General features: G+C 36.9%; 1 protein-coding gene and 1 long non-coding RNA gene across 3 annotated transcripts in view; one reads left to right on the forward strand and one right to left on the reverse strand.

Moving 5' to 3' along the window:
• Window positions 1–2,098: 2,098 nt before the first annotated feature.
• Window positions 2,099–4,210, forward strand: LOC107738088 (uncharacterized). The gene is made up of 4 exons (XR_001639856.1): window positions 2,099–2,176; window positions 2,267–2,325; window positions 3,722–4,043; window positions 4,133–4,210. It is a non-coding gene; the product is annotated as an uncharacterized LOC107738088 (long non-coding RNA).
• Window positions 4,211–13,670: 9,460 nt separating this feature from the next.
• The window catches only part of LOC107738027 (insulin receptor substrate 1-B-like), a 58,732-nt gene continuing 51,719 nt past the window's right edge, over window positions 13,671–20,683 (reverse strand). For both annotated transcript variants that reach the window (XM_016549693.1, XM_016549692.1), the window contains exon 3: window positions 13,671–14,712. In XM_016549693.1, the coding sequence (XP_016405179.1) occupies window positions 14,705–14,712 (8 nt within the window). In that variant the 3' untranslated portion in view covers window positions 13,671–14,704. The remainder of the gene's footprint in view (window positions 14,713–20,683) is intronic.

The raw sequence follows: 20,683 nt of genomic DNA on the forward strand, positions 1-20,683 counted from the left end.
TTTTTTTAACTCATCTAACCTACATTGTATATTAAATAAATGTTTGCGGGAATTTTCCAAACGTGCGAAACCTGCGAAAATGAGTAAAACCAAAATGCGCAATCCCGCACTGAGATTCAGGACATGATTAAACATATATTCTATTATATAGAGATTTGTAAAATAAATTTCCACGACTTTTCCAAAGCTTTCTGGGTTCTTCATGACCGTACGAACCCTGTAAATTTTTTTATTTTAATTTTTTTTAATCGTTTTGATGAAATTTCTGCTCCACTTTGTGTGGAGGTAGTGAGACGGGACAAAGTCCCTGTAAGATATTAGGGTATTCTATAGTCTTTGGACGGGAGAGAGCGCTCAAAACTCTTCAGATTAATTTAGTGGAACATTAATATAATACAGAATCATCCTCTGTAAAGAAGTGAGGCGTGAACGTGAGAATTTATCATTATCTTTGTAAATGTGCGCTCTTTTGGGCTAAAGGCTTAATGGAACCGTTTAAAGTAGCCATGTGATCACAAATTAATCGGCGATTCGGCGCAGCGCAGACATGATTTAATACGTGTGTCCTTTTTCTATGTGAAAAAAAATAAATAAATTCCAGTTTATGCTGTTTGATTATGGCTTCGAATGTCGTAGTTGGAAGCTGGAAGTTGTTATCCCCGGCTGGCCCCTGCGCGCTGTTGAAATGCGGCTAATAATTTCTGACTGGCACATAACTGAACAAATGTAAACGGGTTAAGGCTGCAGCCCATTCAAGCCCAATGGTAAGTCCGGCCATGGGCGTGGTGGGGCTTTGGCGATCGGCGCTACCGATGTCCGTCAATCTACTCCACAGCAAATCACGGGCCCCCTCCTTGCTTGGGCCCCGAGCTTCAGCCCCGCCTAGCCCAATGGTTAATGCGGCCCTGATTGTACACCACTCTGTCCCTTCTCTGATAAACGCTCCAATGAGTTCCTGTTTTTATGAAGCCCCTCCCTCAGAAATACAGGATGGGCTCTGAATGGTTAGCTAGTCCAGTGTGTTGTGATTGGCTAAACCGCCAGTGCTCGTCTAAATGTCACGCCCCTCAGCTCAGTGCATGTGCTCTGGTGTTGTGTTGTAAACAATGGCATCGTCAATATTGCTCATCATTTTGAGCCTGATTGAGATGCAGAGAAGACAGAATCACGATTCATATATGAATAGATTTTTTCGTGCACCCCTAGTTTTGACGGCATGGCAACAACTCTTCCTCTTCTCTAATGCAGGGCAACATGACCTCGCCCCCTTTGTTGCATGTTCCCGGGGGTGGGGTTTATGTAAATGTATGGGTTTGTGATGTCACAAACCCGGGAAGAAGCTTGTTGTAGTCCCTACCAGCTGTAATAGGCATTAAACTGGCATAATTTTAAAAGACATTATCTCCGTTTGCATTGAACTTTCAGCGTTGTAACTTTGCAGATATTGTTTATGATCAAACAGCAACATTACACACTAACTAATGTTAAAAAAGTGAAATCGCAATCAACCATCCCTTTAACCGATTTTAAAGTTATACGACTCCTCCCTCTAGAGAAGGGCAATTGCTCCTTTAGAGGCGCAATTTTTCTCAGCCAATGTAAGTCTATGGGACATTTTTCATATTTAATAATTATTTATAAAAAAAACTGTAAGTCTGATCAGTCTGAAAAGATATAGCAACAAACTACCCATCAGGGCCCAGGTCTCTGCCGAGTTTGGGGCTTGTGGCCTTAAAGCCCTAGGAGGAGTTAGTGTCAGAAAATTTTTGTCTCAGAAGAATAATAATAAGTTTAAATAGCACAACAGCCAAGCCAACATAATGACTGTATACTGCTATGTTTGTACCAAATACATTTTTTTGATCATTTTTATGACAAGTTTAGCACACTGTCTTTTTTAAAACTCTTTATAGGCAAAGGCAGTCACAAATTTTCATCTTACTTTAAGAACCAATACAAATGTGAGATTGTGTATGTGCAAAGTTTTGTGTTCTTAGCTTTGAACGCATTCAGGTGAACCTCATCAGCGATCACCATTATGCCGATCAACAATATTAGCATTTCAGTGAGCCCAAATTAGTAGGGTAATTTGGACCAGGTGTGACAAAAAGCTTTGTGTGGCACGTAAGCACAAGTGCATTAGTCCTTAAAACATGTCTCTTCAATACTATCTGAGGTAAGCACTCAGGCCTTCAATTTAGCAATACCATTCCATACATTTTATTAATCATTTATTTTAATTTTAAAACTGACAAATTTTTTATAGACTGGCTTTGGTTGGCTTGACTCTTTCTGTTGTGGGATGTTTGCCTGAAGTGTCAATAGGTAAGATGTAGTTTTTAGTCTATAAATATTTAGAACAGCTGCATGTGACAAAAGTAGTCAAAACTGTGTTATTGTCCTTCGGGTGTTTTTCATATATATTGCATAATGTGTACAAATAAACGGGCTTTAAATTTGCTGCCATATGCATTTATAAAATAACTAAATATATTGTTGGTTCATCACCAATGCCTTTAGGAGATGTCACGGATGATTCAAAGATCAAAATACAAGCGCTGAAAAGTTTCAAAAGTGTTAATCCACCCATTCAAAATCCAATAAGAGGCAGTCTTCAAAGGAGCATAGAACAATTGAACAGCAAATATCAGCTGCCGTGGATCAGCTCTGCCTCATACAACCAGAGAAATGATTTCAATGCAAAAAATCCAAGCTTCAGCCACACTGACACAAGAGCTTCTGCAGATGTTATCTATTCATTCCCAAATAATATCCAGTCCAATATCAATATCAGAAATAATCCTGTTGAATTAGCAAGCGCCAAATTTAATGATGAAATTGATGCCAAATGAAGCTATGTTTTCCCAAACAGTCCAACAGAAACAAAATCCATTACACTTTAATGGGAGCCAAATGAGCTCTAGTGATATTAATTTGGCCCCAAGGCTGGTGAGGAAAAAAGGTGGAATGCATAGATCAGGCTCATTTGGATATCAACATATTTCTAAATCAGAAATGCACTCAGACAGTTCACAACCATTAGGACTCAATGAACCTTATTTGAGGGAAAATATTCCAACCAATTATATGTCTAGAAGCTCAACTGTGAACCATAATATCAGGCACAAAAGTGATGGAAACATGCTACTGGAACATTTTCTTCAAAACAATGGCCAGAATCAAAAAGTGGTGAGGAGAGATGTACCGGCAAATACATCTCCCTCAGTTGTAACAGCAAATCAACAAAAGAGCCAACCATTGCCACAAGCTTTTTCTGCTGGGACTGGAATTTCACAAATTTCTTACGAAAATATGAGGGACGTAGCTCTTTCCAAGGTGTTTAAACCTCCGACAATCCCAACACCAATATCTCCTGCATTTAAGAGATCAAATTCAATTAGAGGTCATAGATTAAAATCTCCATTAAAAAAATCTCAGATGTTTTCTTCTCAGCATGATCACATCAAGCTGTCTAATTCTGAAAGGGTTGCAAATCTGCAAAGCATTTTTGAATATGGAAATACAAAATCAGCCGCGAGCAGCTACACTCTCAAGAACATTCAGTTGACACAAAATGGTTACCAAAATAGGGGACAAAGTAGTCAGAATGTTGTGCCCATTCAAACCTTTCACAATCAAAAGAAGTATGATCATTTGGCTACAGGTATATCTGCCATCAGGCCTTCAGTGACCAATAATGCCTGCTCTTACTTCCTATCAGATGAAAACAGTGGCATCCAGATGTCCGCGCTACTCAAACGGTCAAAACAAAACACAGACTTGACCCCATGAATGCAGTTCGCAAAGAACACCATGTTATTTTCAGAACGTGATAAAAATATTAATCTACCAGACCCAACAAATCATTAATTGAGCATAACACCCAAAATAGGACACACCTGAATTCCTTCAAAGTACTGTACAATTGTTATCCATTAAACATTATTCTGTGCCAAGTCTTGTGCCAGGTAACACAATGAAGAGTCACGTCCACAGCGTTAATCCATCTGTGTCTGGCACTCAGGGCGCATCTAAATATTCAGGTACGTCTAGTAGCCGAAACAGACCATATTATCTAACTTCTAAAAAGCTGTATGCTTTTAAAGGTTTCACATTTGTCCCTACATTGCAGACATCTCTACAAAAATCAGAAATGCACTCTGGCCAAAAGCCCTTCTTAAAGTCTTCATCTAATGTGCAATATGCCCCTGCTCGTCCACATACCGCCCAAAGTGCACTTGCTCAAAAACCCTTGATACGTGAGAGCTACGAAAAAACGTTTTTCCAGTTCAAGGACATTGAATCAAGCCAAGAAAAACAACCTTATTGGGATCAGACAGATTCTTTTGATAATGGACCTCAACGTGAAACCACCTCTTCTACTGAAGGTGCAAGTAACCCGATGTCTGATGCTCTAAAGCACCATGTTGTTAGAGGTCAAGCTGTAGCAATGAAAACATCTCAAATACAACAAATAATGGAGCTGTTGACGAAGTTCAGTCAAAAACATCTCAGAGGTGGACTTCAAGTAGGCTTACTTCAGCACAGCCCACTAAATCTAACCAAGATGAATTCCCAACAGTGAGATTCTCAAATGGCAGTTTTGTTGGGTCCAACTTAAATAGCATCCATAAAATCTAGCAACAGTCCTAACAGTCCCACATCAGAGCTTATTCTTCCAATTCATAAGTCTTCTCTTATGAACAAAGTGACTGGGTATCCTCAAATACGCAATGCTGTTATCCAGCCACTTCGCAGGTATAGCTTGAAGGAACATGAAGGTGTGTTAAATCCAACAAAGGAAATTAAAGACAGAAACTCTGCTGGAATAACACAGTCAGATACTGAAAATTATAGTCCCATAAAATTGAGACCGACCAGCAGCGTTGTGATTGGTAGGCAAGTTGAAGACAGTTCAAACCACCAGAACATCTATGCCATCCCAACCTCTCAATCTGCAATTTATAGATCTGCTGTCGTTAATAGTCATAAAACGAATAGCTCTGCAAAGCTCACTTTCCAGTCACCTATGCACAGATCTGCTATGAAACCTTCTGGCAAAGCTAACATCCTTCAAGCTAATGCAGCTTCAGACTGGAGGAACGAAACGTCTCAAATCTCAGAAGCAGATATCAGCCTTAGTGCTGTCAGTGTGTCCCAGGCTTTAAGACCCACAAGCAGCTTTGCAGTCGGACAGTACATTAATACATTTGATAAAACCTCAGCCAAATCCAACCTTAACATGTCTTCAACAAAATCAGGCCTAAACAATTATAAACCAGTTCGGTTTTCAGATATAGCAGGTAGCGCCTCCTTCACCGACATCAAACCACATTCTGCTGACACCAAGGCGAAGGAAGAAGTGGATCTCGAAAGTGATCAAAACAGCACTACCCTTACCAAAAAGTAGTATACTTCAAGTTTATTTTATTAAGTATACTTAAGTAAAGTTCAAGTATATTTTTAAGTATACTTTATGTAGCAAGTATACAAATATCAGTGTACTAGTAGTATACTTGTAAGTGTACTATTTCAATACTCTTTGGGACTAAATTGGCCCACTTTCTAGTATATAACAACATCAGTGATGGAGGAAAGTTTTAAAGAGCTGGTTTTTGACCGTTCCTCTATGATCTCGGCCTTACAAAATTAAATGGATGAAAGTGCAATGGATTTAAGTGTCCCTGAGCTTATGCCAACAGCTGCTATAGACTTCACCACACAATCTCAGCTGTCATTTACAGAAGAACATACGCGACCTCAACTGTCTATTCCTCTGAGTCACAGCTGGATCCTGGGAAAATCATACCACACCTACAGCAGAGGATATTGATCCATTTTATGTGGGAACATTGATACCCAATACCACTTTGCAGGACAAAATGACCTCAGGTTGAGATCTGCCTCTTCAAATTTTCTGTTGTATGCACTCCAAAGGTAGCCGTCATTAACAACGACAATCTGCAATGTGAGGTGTTTTTCCTCTTCTGTAGGTAGATGGCGCCAGATCTGTCCTCACATTAATTTGCATTAAATTTGTGAGTTCTGAGTTTCTTAGTTTGTTCTTTACTTCCCCCTGATAGTCATGATTTTGGAAGAAAAAATGCGGATGATATTAACCCAGCAATTTTCCAGCAATATATTAAGATATCTTATATCAAACCGAATTTTAATACAGTAAACCTTGCATCCAAATGTAGGTTTTTGTTATTGAACATAAATCATGAAATGAGTTTACTGATGTGAGGATGGGTTCATACATGTGAGCACACTTTGTTTCCTTCTTGCTGATTATTTTTTCTCGATAGATTAGTCTCCAAAGTCCATGGATTTGAATTGAGTTTGCTGGAAATGTCACTGACAAACTATGACTTAATTATTCAGGCCAATAGAAAGCTATTTAAAACTTAATCACTTAATTTTTTTTCTGAAATATGCAGACATTTTAACGAGGCAAGAGGTCTTTCTTTAGGTCATTCCTGTTGTGCAGTAACTTTTAAACTCTGGTACTTTTAAGATAATTAATATTGAGTTGTAAATTAAGGAAGTATTTATATAAAAGTAAATAGCAGACTTTCAAAAATAAGCTCTGGTTAAAATCAGGGACTTAAACATTATTTATTATAATTTGACTATTTACACAGTGCCAAGAAAAAGAACAGGACAGAAATAAGGACCACCTTAACAATACCCAAGAGTTAGTTTACGAGTTTGTTTTTAACTGACGATGTCGTCAACTTGGTTAATTAACTGTGATATAAAACATATATAAAACAGAATCAATGAGAATTTATTGCTAAAACTTACGTGTGTGTGCTGTTGTATTCCCACCAAAACAATGTCACTTCCTGTAGTTTGATGACATCGAGATGTCATTTGAGACTGGTCTTTTTTGTTTAAAGAGAAATTAAGTATGGGTAAATAGGCTATATTCCCAAGCGAACATGTTTTGTTGAAACGTATGGATAAAAGAAAAGAATAAACAAATTGCAACATCCGCTTCAAGTGGAATTATTTAAAATTCACTACCCCATTCACTTAATTGTGATAAAAGACAACTTAACAATAATAATAATGATAATAATCTTTATTTTCTATAGCGCCTTTAAATGTTACTTCTCAAAGCGCTTTACATAACAAATAAAACATCAAAATACGCCATATAAAAATTTATGAAAATAAGCAAAGAAAAAAAAACAGGAAACATGCATTCAAAACACTTAAAAATATAAATAATATAAAATTAATGTAAAAATTCAAGTAAAAGCTATCCTAAATAAATGAGTTTTAAGGCGAGATTTAAAAATGTTAAGAGAATTCGCCTGCCTTATTTCAATTGGAAGGGAATTCCATAGTTTTGGAGCTAGAGAAGAAAAAGCCCCATCACCCATCGATCTTAGACGGGTAGACTTATGAAAATAAGCAAAGAAAAAAAAAACAGGAAACATGCATTCAAAACACGTAAAAATATAAATAATATAAAATTAATGTAAAAATTCAAGTAAAAGCTATCCTAAATAAATGAGTTTTAAGGCGAGATTTAAAAATGTTAAGAGAATTCGCCTGCCTTATTTCAATTGGAAGGGAATTCCATAGTTTTGGAGCTAGAGAAGAAAAAGCCCCATCACCCATCGATCTTAGACGGGTAGACGGAACAATTAACAACCCAGTATCAGAAGAGCAAAGGTTCCGTCTTGGGGTATATGGAGTTAAAAGCTCTGACAAATATTGGGGTTCCAAACCATGCACAGCCTTGTAAGTGAGCATCAGAATTTTAAAATCAACCCTAAACCTAACAGGAAGCCAATGCAAAGACTCCAAGATAGGAGTGATATGATCCCTTGTCCTTGTTCTAGTTAGGATTCTAGCAGCAGAATTTTGCACGACCTGCAATTTGTTATATATATATAACTTATAGATTTTTATTAAGACACACGATGATGACACGAGAATAAGATAAATAAGCACTTTAACAAAGTCAAGAAACGGTAGAGCCTATCAAAATGAAATAATTTGACTTTTTAACGCTTTTAACCCGGTTATGTCAACAATATGTTAGGAACAATATGTCGATCCAAAGTATTTTTCCATAGTTTTCCACAGATGACCACCAGATGGAGTGTGTGCTCTGTCAGAATGATCTCAAAGGGTTCTTCGAGTGCACTGTGGAGTTATTTTGTTCTTTAATTAGGACTGAACTGCCAAAAGAACCTACCTGAAAAGGCATGTGTATTTGCGCAAGCTTGCAATGTTATTACTCTGAACTGCTTTGCAAATAGCCTAGCAGGACTACTTTAACAGTGTATTAAAAACTATAAAATTCTAAAATGACTTTATTCATCATTTTGCAAGCGTATTACTCACTTGAATGAATCACCATGTTGAACAAAAAATGTTTTCTGATCAAAAACATCATAATCATTAATGACAGTTAGAGTCTTGCTGCTACAATTGCGTACTATCAAAGCCGTAACCGCCACATTTGTAAGAATGACCCTTAACCTTTTCCCAATAGATGGGCCTATGCAAAAAATACCCTTGTCTATGCCCCGTCCACACTGACCCAGCATGAGGCAAGGACACAGAAAAAAACAGGGGCTTTCTGTCAATCATGACTACATACATTGTACAAAGGATTACCACACTTCCCCATAGAAATGCTTTGAAAATGGAACATTCCACTTCCAAGAAAGCTGTAAAATGTTAATATTTTTAACAATTTTCCATTTGCAGTTTAGTTTACCAAGTAACCTAAAGGTGGACCAAAAGACAACAATACTGAAAAAAGCCTGTGTCTGCGTGAACACGTTGAATTCTGTCGTTTTTTCACCCAAGTCTCCATGTTTCCCTCTCTCCGTCCCTCCCTCTTTCTCTCTCGGCTGCGGGGGAATTCTGTAGCATGTGTCTATGGGTTCTCAGGCAGCTCTTGGGGAAAATAAAATATAGAGGCCCCGCAGTGACGTGACCCCTCCCCGCTCTCTCACCGCTCTGCTATTCACACTCTGTACAGCTAGTCTAGGGTGCTGCTAGGGTACAGGGAGCCTTTTTGTTCGGATGTGAAGCCAACTTCTGATAGCTTCAGTCACAAGCATTCAGACAGAACCTCCAAATCTCATCTGAGCTTCAAAAGAAACCTCGGTTTGACTCAGTCACTCTGTCTAGGCCAGATTCACTAGCACATAAACATACTAAATATGGCCACATTTCTTGGGCGAATGGGAAATAGAGAGAGCCTACATGGAGTGAAAGAAACTGGCAAGAGAAAAGGGTTCGAAAGAAAGCTGTTTTTGTTTAGGGATAATGAAAGGGTATTAAAATGCATTAAAACATAATTACCCTCCATGCTGTGGGCGATGAGTACACACAGCAAAACTACTGTTCCCCATCGACCTGCGTCTGCTGAACTTTGGTTGGACCTTCCACTCAAACGAAACGACTGAGCGATCAATGAGGCTTGTGGATTAAACACATTACTGACTACAACTGTGCCACATTTAAATCTGTGAGGACAGGAGAGGACTGTAAGAAAGAACACATTCAGAATTAGCTTGTGATAACCAAGACTAGTATTGTGTCACTCTCTCTCTCATGTGCACATAGACTTCCTGCCTTGCTGAGCCAAAAGGGAAGTAATAAAGCAGGAAGACTTCCTGCTGTATCGCTCAGCTGTAAGAGTGTATTTTGGCTGTTAGCAGCCATATAAATATTATAAGGTGAAAGTAACTTATTTGAGGAAGAACAATACTGGTTTTGGACAAGTAATAATTTGAAATAAATAATGTCTGCTGTGTATTTTAACAGCATTTCTTGATACTATTAGTGTAAGACTATACACGAACAAAGTGATTAGCATATTTATCTGTACCTACAGTTAAAATGATGTATATATTCTGAACGTTTTGTGATGTATGACATAAGTACTGTTAATAGTACTGTTATTTGAAACTTTCTATTTATAAAATAATTCTAAAACGTTTTTTACGGAAAAAAAAATGAAGCACAACTGTTTTCAACATTGATAATAATAATATTAATTAATATTAGAATATTAAAATGTATTCTGTAGGATGACATTGAAGACTGGAGCAATGATAATCTGAAAATTCAGCTTTGCATCACAGGAATAAATTAAATAAATTTAAGGAATAAACTGAATGGAATACAATATGTCAATATTATCTCTAAATGATTTAATAAAAGCTTATGGCTTTGCTCACAACCACTAGAATATGGAAATAACTTTTACTGTACCTTCTGATTATCTTTGTCTTGTTTTTCAGTGCAAATGTCTAAAGATTCTTAAATCAAGATATATTTACAAATAAGTCTTGTTTTGAGAAATTGATCAAAAGTTTTTTGTTGTTGATGTTTTAAGCATAAACTAAGCATAAACATTTTTGTTCAGTTTTTCAGAGAATAAAACTTTGTATGTTCAATTTGCATTTATGTAAATACATTTTCATTTAAGGATGTTGAGATGTTTGTACTGGAAAACCAAAATATTTAGGAAGATACTGTTTTTTTGCAGTGCTTGCAACATTTAATGCCATGACTTTTGAGTTTCTCTCAGATTTAAAGGGGTCATATGATGCGATTTCAAGTTTTCCTTTCTCTTTGGAGTGTTACAAGCTCTTGGTGCATAAAGAAGATCTGTAAAGTTGCAAAGACTAAAGTCTGAAATCCAAAGAGATATTCTTTATAAAAGTTAAGAGTCAACCACGCCTACCTAAAACGCCTCGTTCTAACACGCCCCCACATATCTACGTCACTATGTGGAAATATTAGCACAATGCGCCCATATGTGCACGCAAAGAAAGAAGGCGTGGTTTGAGGAACAGCAGTAGTATTGTTGTTGCCATGTCGTGATTTAAGGCCTTAATTTGTGGAAGGGTGAATTAAGACGTTTTAAGAATCGCAGAGTTAAAGGAGCCCTAAAGCACGCACACATCTGCTGCTGCCAGATACATGACTGTGGCTGCCAGCTGCTGATACATTCAGCTTTTTTTCATCATTTTTGTCACTTCTTTTCATGTCAAAAGTTCAAAAGACTCACGCATTTCTTTCCTGCAGCCTTCAGCCATGTGCTGAGCCACAGACCCTGGGGACCAGATGGTAAAACTATAGACTTCTGTGGATTACAAGCAGGTCACGGGTGGAGCACACCTTCACTTCTGTTTGTCCTGTAGGTGAGAGTGTTTGTGTCATCAGAGCAATAGCCGTCAGGTTTTTCCTGCATGTGCTGCTGATGTGCGCAAGAATATAAAATGCTGCTGCATAGCAAGTGTTTCTCAGTGCACAGAGTTTGAGGTTTAATTCACCTTGTCCCGGGGCCACTGTGTGTTCTAAATAATACAAGTACTCCTGTGGTAATAGGCCACCCATGAATATGTGCCCTCACTTCCAATCCTAGACGCCCAGCCTTCTACCGTTGTCAGTGTGTGCGCACAACAAGTTGAAACCAGACCTTCCACATAAAGATCTCTTTTGTGCTGGTGAAATGTGCATGAAAAATGTGTGGAATGACCCTTAAGATTCTGTATACTGTATCTATCAGCTCTGAGTAAAGCTAGACAGCTTGCTATTCATAGATGTATAGGCTGAGATACTGTTACCAGCCTATCTGTCTATAGAGAGCACAGTGAATGAATGACAGGACACACATAGCTACTATGGAAGCTGGCTCCGCCTCAGAAAAACAATAAAAAAAAGGCAACTGTGAGATAAAATTAAATAAGAAATAAAGTAAATTACAATTACAAGAAATAAAATTGAAATTCTGAAAAATAACGTCACTCTGCATCATAGGCGGTGGGTAAACCAACCCCAGGGTCAGGCTAAAAGTAGCCTAATAATAACTACACACATCATAAACCCATCTATTTTAGACAAGTAGCCTACCAGATACAAGCGTAATGTCATTAAATATTTTTTATTTTATTTTTTAAATATTTTTAACTTCATCACAATTTAACAAAACATTGTTAGTTACTAATTATAGTGCTTCAATCCCACCGTTATTCAAACAGCGAAAAAATTACATACAGAAAGAGAGCAAAGAACATTTACATTTTTTAAATGAATCTCTTACTTACGTTGTAGGTACATCTGCCCTTCATTGTTTATGAAGAGAGAATTCGCCAGACAGCAGAATTCAGTCACTGAGCACGCGCACTGAACAAAACTCTGACGTTTCAGCGATGACTCACCTGAAAGCCTCTGATTGGCTATTACATTCATAAGCTCAACACAATCGTGTGATTGGTTAAAATGCGCAACGCTGAAGATATTGAGAAAAATATAGCAAGAGCAAGAGATTCACACTTCATCCTGTTTATATATATATTGGCTTGCCTGACCTTTTTTGAAGCAGCTTGAAATTCTTAATATCACTGTCCAAAAAAAGTGTATTATTAATATACATTTGCTACAATCCCTATCAACAGGAACAAAACACAGCTTTAAAATAGCTTCAAAGTTCTCAAGGTTTCTTGTGCAATATGTCAACAGTCCTCTCTCATCTTTCACATCATTTTAATGTGTGAAATACATTGTTAATAAGATTAATAAGGGATAGTGCATCCCAAGATGAAAAGTTTTTCATCATTTACTCACCCTCATGTCCTTTCAAACCTGTGACCATTTTTTCTATTGAACACAAAAGCAGATATTTTGGAAAACGTCTGAGTGTTGTTTTGTTCATACAATGAAAGTTGATAATGTCTGGATCTCAACGTCTTCAAAATATCTTCCTTTTTGGATGAACTATCCCTTTAATAAAGGTCAACACATTTTGCCTTGTAACTCCAACCTCTCAAAGACTTCAGTGATATTGGAAACGTGTGTTCTGAATGTATTTGGGATAAACAAGTATTATTCAGTAATACTCTTCGGCTTGATGTGATTAACCTGCGGTCTGATCGTTGAAATTTATTATCCTATAGGATTTGAATGATCATTATGCGGGATTCCCCTTCTGATAAAAGGAGCAACTGGTTATGAATCATTGTGTTTTTGTATTACAGGTTGTTCTGTGTGTTCGACCAGCTCAGTCTGGATTCAATAATCACTATTTGTTACATTTGTATCCAAGCAATCACACGTCAGGATGGAACATCCTGAAACAGTTTAGCAAAGAGTCAGGAACAAACATACTATGCACGCACTAGTGCCAACACAACCGTCGGACACTTAAAATCATAAATATTCATATCAAGCAAAATGTGTTATTTCTTAAAGAAATAGTTTACTCCCTAAAGTTGTTCCAAACCTGTACAAGTTTCTTTCTTCTGCTGAATGCAAAAGATGATATTTTGAAGAATGTGGGAAACCAAACAGTTGCCGGTTGCTATTGACTTCCATAGTATTTTTTTTTCTATACTATGGAAGTCAGTGGCTACCGGCAACTGGTAACCAATATTCTTCACAATATCATCTTTTGTGCAGAAGAAAATAAGTCATACAGGTTTGGAAGAACATGAAGGTGAGTAAATAATGACAATTATTTCAATTTTGGGTCAACTATCCCTTTAAATTAATTCAGAAGAAAATCTTTAAAGGGATCATATGATGCGATTTCAAGTTTTCCTTTTTCTTTGGAGTGTTACAAGCTGATTGTGAATAGATAAGATCCCTGAAGTTGCAAAGACTAAAGTCTATACATGAGAGAATCATGTTTTTAACACCCCTGTTTTTATTTTACTACTGTTGGCCAGCAATGGGTGTCACTGTGATACAGTGAATGGGGGTTGATTCCCAAATTATTTCCTTTACACTCCCCCATTCTGGACTATCATTGGTCTAGTCGAGTGTGGATTGGGTCAGCTAGCATGCTTGCGTGCCTGTGGAGGTAAGCTACCGCAGGACACCATCACAGAAGCACCCCACCCATAGAGTAAAAATAGATGCTTAGTGTCACTGAGTCAAACGTCTGTTACTGGTTCCTTTCAGGACACTACTGTGAAGAGAGCAGAAGGAAGAGAGACAGAAAAGAGACAGGCACTTAAGTACTAATGCGTGGCTAGAACATGTCACGCATGGGGCGAAGGGGTGGAGAAAGGAACAGGGAGGACGATGAACTCGTCAGTCAACACATGTGTGATGCTAGGTTAACTAAACACCATGATGAACACCATGTGAGAGTCATAATTACTTAATCTTCATCATTTTCTCCAGAAGCAGTACCATCAGCGTTGTTGACATCTTGCCGCAACGCTTTCAAAGACTCTCTTTTCCAGTCTGTTTTTACATAAAATTAAAGAACAAGCACGTCAATCAGTGCCTGAACAATTGAAAGTCTATATTCAGAAAGCGACAATCAAAAACAAGAGGCACTTTTTGTGTACTCATAATATGTTCAACAATTGTGAATCATTCAATCCTTTTTGTGAATACTGGACACAAACTGTTCAAGCTTCTGTTGAAGGTCAAAGGTCATTGCCATTGGCTCCACTGTCTTCATTCTCCTCTCTGATTGGTTATTGTGCTTGTCTGTTGAGAGTCCGGAGAGCACAGGCAGTTGTTGCTCTTCTCGTTTGGCACATGTTCCCGTTGGCTGCAGCAGCCAGTCACTGCAGATGTCTTTGGAAAGTGCTTGCGAAGATTGTTGGGCTTTGTGCACACACCTTACTCTGTGTTTCTGCTCTGCATTCACGTGCACGGGAGAGCGCCGGCGTTCTGTTTCCCAGAATTCCATATTGCTGCGGCATCAACATTCTGAAAAAGACAAATTAGATGTTGAATATTCTAATACAAGTGAGTGGTAGTGTTAATTTAGTATTACTGGTATACTATTATAGTTATTGGTAACATTTTGGATTAGATTTTATTTAGATTTTCTGTGTGTATATATATATATATATATATATACGTGTATATATATATATATATATATATGTGTGTAATTTTAGTTAAAGTTTTGATAATTTTGTGTTTTTGCATAAGTTTGATGTGTTTTTAGGTTTCCGCTTATATTTTATTTCATTTCTATCAGTTAATGTTTATATTACTTCAAGTAATGAAAATGGTTTTAGTTTTAGTTAGCGATAATAAACCTGATCAGGGGAGATTTGGTTTTAAGAATAATCCTAAAAAATTTTTTTTTTTCTAATACAAATTTAAAATGCATTAAGGCCGTTACATTTTGATGTCTGCCATGAATATACCTGCAGTCTAAGAATAAGGTGAACTGAAACTCAAAAATCAATAGTTATGTTCTATTGCAGCTGTTCTTATCAGAATAACTATTTGCATATGCATCATGGCACATGGCAGAGTTGTACAGGGTTAAATGACCTTAATGTCATGATGATGTATAATAAGTCCATATTGCCGTGGAAATGTAAATACGTTTACGAGAGGTGAACAAGGTCACACTTAAGTCACATGCAGGTTTAACACCTGCACGCATGCATAAGACAAAATATGCATGTTCAATTCACTTAATCAATCCAGTGTGCGTCACTGCTTGGTCCATATACGTGGCCTCCAGCATAAAAAACAATCACTGCAGAATAACAAATTGATGGCCTTTATTCATAAAAGCAAAGATGAGCTTGTCTCTCCCTCTGCCTAGTATCCTTTCATTTCCATCCATTATTGTGCTATTTGTAAAGAGTCAGAGTCATTTAGATAAACACACACAGCAGAGACAGCAACTAATTTAGAGGGAACACTGAACATTTAAAAAAGTCTAAATGTACAGCTTAAATGGGTCTGATAGCTTTTGGTTTTGTTTCTAAGGGAACACACAAAATGAACCAATGTATACCTTTAATGCACTAGCGGTGCATATATTGCTTTACATAAAAGCACCAGCGTATGAATAAATATACAATAATCATATGCAATTATACAAATATGGAATAATCATACGTTACAGTACACTAATTATAAGGGCAGTCCTGAATCAATCAGACACATTACCAGACACAAAACAAATGTTGATTAATTGATTGATGACAAATGAGACATACACTGAATTATTAGATTAAATTAACATTTTGTTTACATGGTATTTATTCCTAATTCACAAAAAATAAGAAAAACAGAAGACATGTAGCACCTACTGATGATGCCAGTAGATTTATGATCTGTTAATTGGCCTCTAAATAGTTATTGGCAGATGCTAATAATCTCAAAATTACCAAATAAATGAATCAGCTTGGCTGATATAATGGTCTATCACTAGTAGAGACATTATACAACATTTAATATTTAACATCCACAAATTTACCACACCCATTCTATATAAAACTATTATCTTCTAATGTAGACTAATGGAGGAGGTTTTGTATGGACTGTACCGTCTTCTAAACTCGAACCCTTGTGTTAATTGTTGCCCAAAAAAAACAAACATGACCATGACAGCATAAACCAACAGGTGAAATATCAGCTAAATCAAATATCAACAGTATGTGATTTAAAAAAAAATGTTTTTTTCTATATTAAGTTGTTATTGATGTACTAAAAAATGACATGTTTTGACAAAGGGAAGTAAACAAAATTATTATTGATGACCTGAAAATTGACCAATGTTCCTTTTCCTTGTTGCTCTCAATTTTCTAGTCTTGGCTCTAATTGTAAAAAGGTTGCCCCCGCCACCTCTGCTCCTCACTGCGCACAGCTATATTTAGTCCCTCCAGAACAAGTTGTTCCAACCAGAACACAAAGAGACTCAATCAGAAAGAGAGAGAGGAGAAGGCAGAAATCAGATGAGCATCAATACACCAACATTTGGCAATGCAGCACCTAAAACACAAATTATGCTGGTGACAGGTCATGCTAGCCTTTCTCTGCAGCAAAAGCAGAACTTTGAGATTTCATTATACTACTTACTGTGTAGTACAATTAAATAACTTATATAGTATAACTATATATGGTATAACTTATTTGCACCTTTATACATTTCTCAGTTTATAATCAATGGTTGCGCTTCAATAACCGATGGAGTAGAAAAGTGTGCATACTGTTAAAAACTACTTAATGCTACAGCACTAGTTTGGACATGACAGCTGCAGTGCTGCAGGTAGAAAGCCATTTCCTGCACTAAGAGCCATAATGAGATGAGACCACAGATCCATCCATCTCTCTCATTTCGTCACGTATCCTGCCATCCGTACACTGATCAATTTAACAACGCCTCTGGGACATCTCTCTCCCTCTCTTCCCCCTCTCTCACTGTCTGCTCTGTGACATGCTTTATGTTTTATCTGTCTGTCTGGGTCGCCATACATTAGTGTGAGTGTGAGTACAGTTCGGCATGGGGAGAGCGTCTGCGGACTGTGTGAATGATGTCTGTATATTTTAGAGTTTTATTAACTGATTTAATGTTAATACACCAAACAAGTTGAACTGCTAGAATCTACTAGAAACATTTTTTAATTAAATTAACTTGAGTACAATGATGTTAAACTTAAATAAGGTATTAAGTTTGCAGTAGTATTTCTTTCAAAATTAATACTTCAGAAAGAATGCATTAAATGGATCAAAAGTGACAGCAAAGACATTTGTAACATTAAGATTTATATTCAAAATAAATGCTGTTCTTTTGAACTTTCTATTTATCAAAGAGCCTTATTTAAAAAAAAAATGAAATTAAAAAAAGCAGCACAACTGTTTTCAACATTGACAATAATAAGAAATGCTTCTTGAGCAGAAAATCAGCATATTAGAATGATTTCTGAAGGATCACATGACACTGCAGACCGGAGTAATGATGCTGAAAATTCAGCTTTGCCATCACAGAAATAAAAACTAAAACTAAAATAAAAATTCTTTAAAATAAATTAAACCAGAAAACAGTTATTTTAAATTGCAGTAATATTTCAGAATATTACTGTTTTTACTGTATTGTTAATCACATAAATGATGCTTAGTGAGCATAAGAGACCACTTTCAAAAACAATAAAAATCTTTTACAAAATTCTTATATATATACTGTATATATACTGTGTATATACAGGTGCATCTCAATAAATTAGAATGTCGTGGAAAAGTTCATTTATTTCAGTAATTCAACTCAAATTGTGAAACTCGTGTATTAAATAAATTCAATGCACACAGACTGAAGTAGTTTAAGTCTTTGGTTCTTTTAATTGTGATGATTTTGGCTCACATTTAACAAAAACCCACCAACTCACTATCTCAACAAATTAGAATACTCCATAAGACCAAAAATCACCATATTAGATAAGAAAGCATTCTTTTTTCTTTTTTCTTTTAAAATTACAATTATTTTACTGTGTATGTTGGCATGCGTTTATGCTTTTTAAGTGACAAAGATAAGAAAAGCTGATGAGAGGCCTTAAATAGCATTCTGGCATATAGTATGCAATGCCTCCTGTGTATGAAAGCATGTATGGACAGCTATGTGTGTCTCTGAGTGCCTGTATGTGAGAGAGTATGTGACATGCTGATCTTTCCTCTGCTCAAGTATGTGAGTGACGTTGCCTTTTCATCCCCTGAGGTTGTCAATCACTGACCAGCATCACATCAAATTTAGGAGCGACACGATGATATGTTTATCCAGGAGTATGTATGTGTGTGTGCCATTCAGTGGGGTCTTAAAACATTGGCATGAGGCAACAGATGTGAATGTTCACCACACATACACATACACACACACACACACACACACACAAACACACACACACACTTCATGGAGATGTCTTCTGGGAAAACATGTGGCTGAAGTCCATCACATATCAAACACTGAAACAAAGAGCAAGATAGATCAAGAGAATAAGTAAATGAATGACTTTAGGAAAGTGAAAGGAAGGAAAGTCCTGCGAGTAATGTGGGTTTATTAATTAAAGAGTGTGTAAATGTTAACATGTATGTCTTGAGTCAGTATGCGTGTGTGTAATGGAAATGTAAAGTACATGAAAACCTGTGTGCTTGTGGTGGCCTTGTGAAACGAGGAGGAATCAGAAGCACTCTACTGGAGCAAAGCTTTATATCCTCTACCTCTTTAGTGTTCATTTATTTAATATTTTTGAATACATATTCAAAATGTTTCATGAGACTTTAGTGCTCTTAGCTCTGCTGAACTCATGTTTAAGTCCATACCACTAAATGCTGTGCATTTTCACCTAAAATCAACACAGTAAATGTGAAAAAAGTCTGCATTTTCCATCAGGGCCTGGTGAAAACCCAACAACGAGCTCTAAACTAACAAACACTCTTTGCTGACTCATCTGTACCCTCTCTCTCTCTCGCTCCTCAGGATCAACCACTTTTTGCCAAACATCTTTGCAGAAACATGCAACATAAATCATAGTTTGAATGTCTCTTTCTCCAGGCATAATACTGTATAATACAGCGCAGCAATAATGTCACTGTATAATTACCTTGAATATCTCAATGTAGCCCACTAAAATTAAATGACATCTAACACATACCCATGACATACAGCATATTCGGTGTCTTGTGAAGTGAGTGATCTGAGATCTAAGTTCTGCTCACTTCTGTGCCCTTGGGCTTGACGTTTAACCCCAGGCTGTTTCAGAGAGACAGTCTCTGCAGTCAGTGCACATTTAGCACATGCAGCACAGACACATTTTAATAAAACAGTTTCAATAATCATAAAAATGCTACACTTTGGGGTCAGTAAGAGAGAAATCAACACTTTTATTCAGCAAGGATGCATTAAATTGATCAAAAGTGACAGTAAGGACATGCAAAAAAATTTTTTTAAAACCTGTTCTTTTGAACTTTTCACTCATCAAATAGCATGATTTCCAAAGGACTGTGTGACACTTAAAGGGGTCATATGATGCGATTTCAAGTTTTCCTTTCTCTTTGGAGTGTTACAAGCTGATTGTGCATAGATAAGATCCCTGAAGTTGCAAAGACTAAAGTCTCAAAAACAAAGAGAAATTCTTTATCACTCACGCACCGGATGCTGTGCGCGCGCCCAAAGACAGTTGGACATAGAGGTGTATTAGAGGTAAAAATTGAAATAAATACTGTTCGGTTTCTGGCACAAACCGATCGTTTCGTGTCTTAGGACATCAATGTGTCGTCACGAGCCGCAGGGTTTAATTTGGATTTGTCTGTGCATGTTTTTTTTACTCTCATAGATTTTGTTACCATTGCCATGCATTATACGACTGATAGACTGCAACGGCTGGAGTTAAAAATCATCATATGTGTTCTACTGAAGAAACAAAGTCACCTACATCTTGGATGCCCTGGGGGTAAGCATATAAACATAAAATTTTCATTTTTGGGTGAACTATCCCTTTAAGACTGGAGTAACAGCTGCTGAAAATTCAGCTTCGCCATCAAACCCTAGTGAAAAAAATTATACTAAAATGTATTTGAAATACATTTAATTTGTGCTGAGTATACAACAAATACATTTACATATTTATGTGCTTAATAAAAACACTATATACTTAAAGTCTGCTAAATTGTAACAACTAATTTTGTGCTTAAAGGGTTAGTTCACCCAAAAATGAAAATTAGCTTGTGTTTTACTCACCACAGAGGCATCCTAGGTGTATACGACTTTCTTCTTTCAGACGAATCCAGTCGGAGTTATATAAAAAATTGTCCTGGCTATTCCAAGCTCTATCATTGCAGTCAGCGGGTGTTGCAGTTGAACAGTCCACAAGTCAAATAAAGTGCACACATCCAAAATAAAACGTGCCGCAGACGGCTCCGGGGGATGCATAAAGTCCCC

This window comes from Sinocyclocheilus rhinocerous, unplaced genomic scaffold (genome assembly GCF_001515625.1).
Source record: "Sinocyclocheilus rhinocerous isolate Xijiao unplaced genomic scaffold, SAMN03320098_v1.1 scaffold494, whole genome shotgun sequence".
NCBI lineage: Eukaryota > Metazoa > Chordata > Actinopteri > Cypriniformes > Cyprinidae > Sinocyclocheilus > Sinocyclocheilus rhinocerous.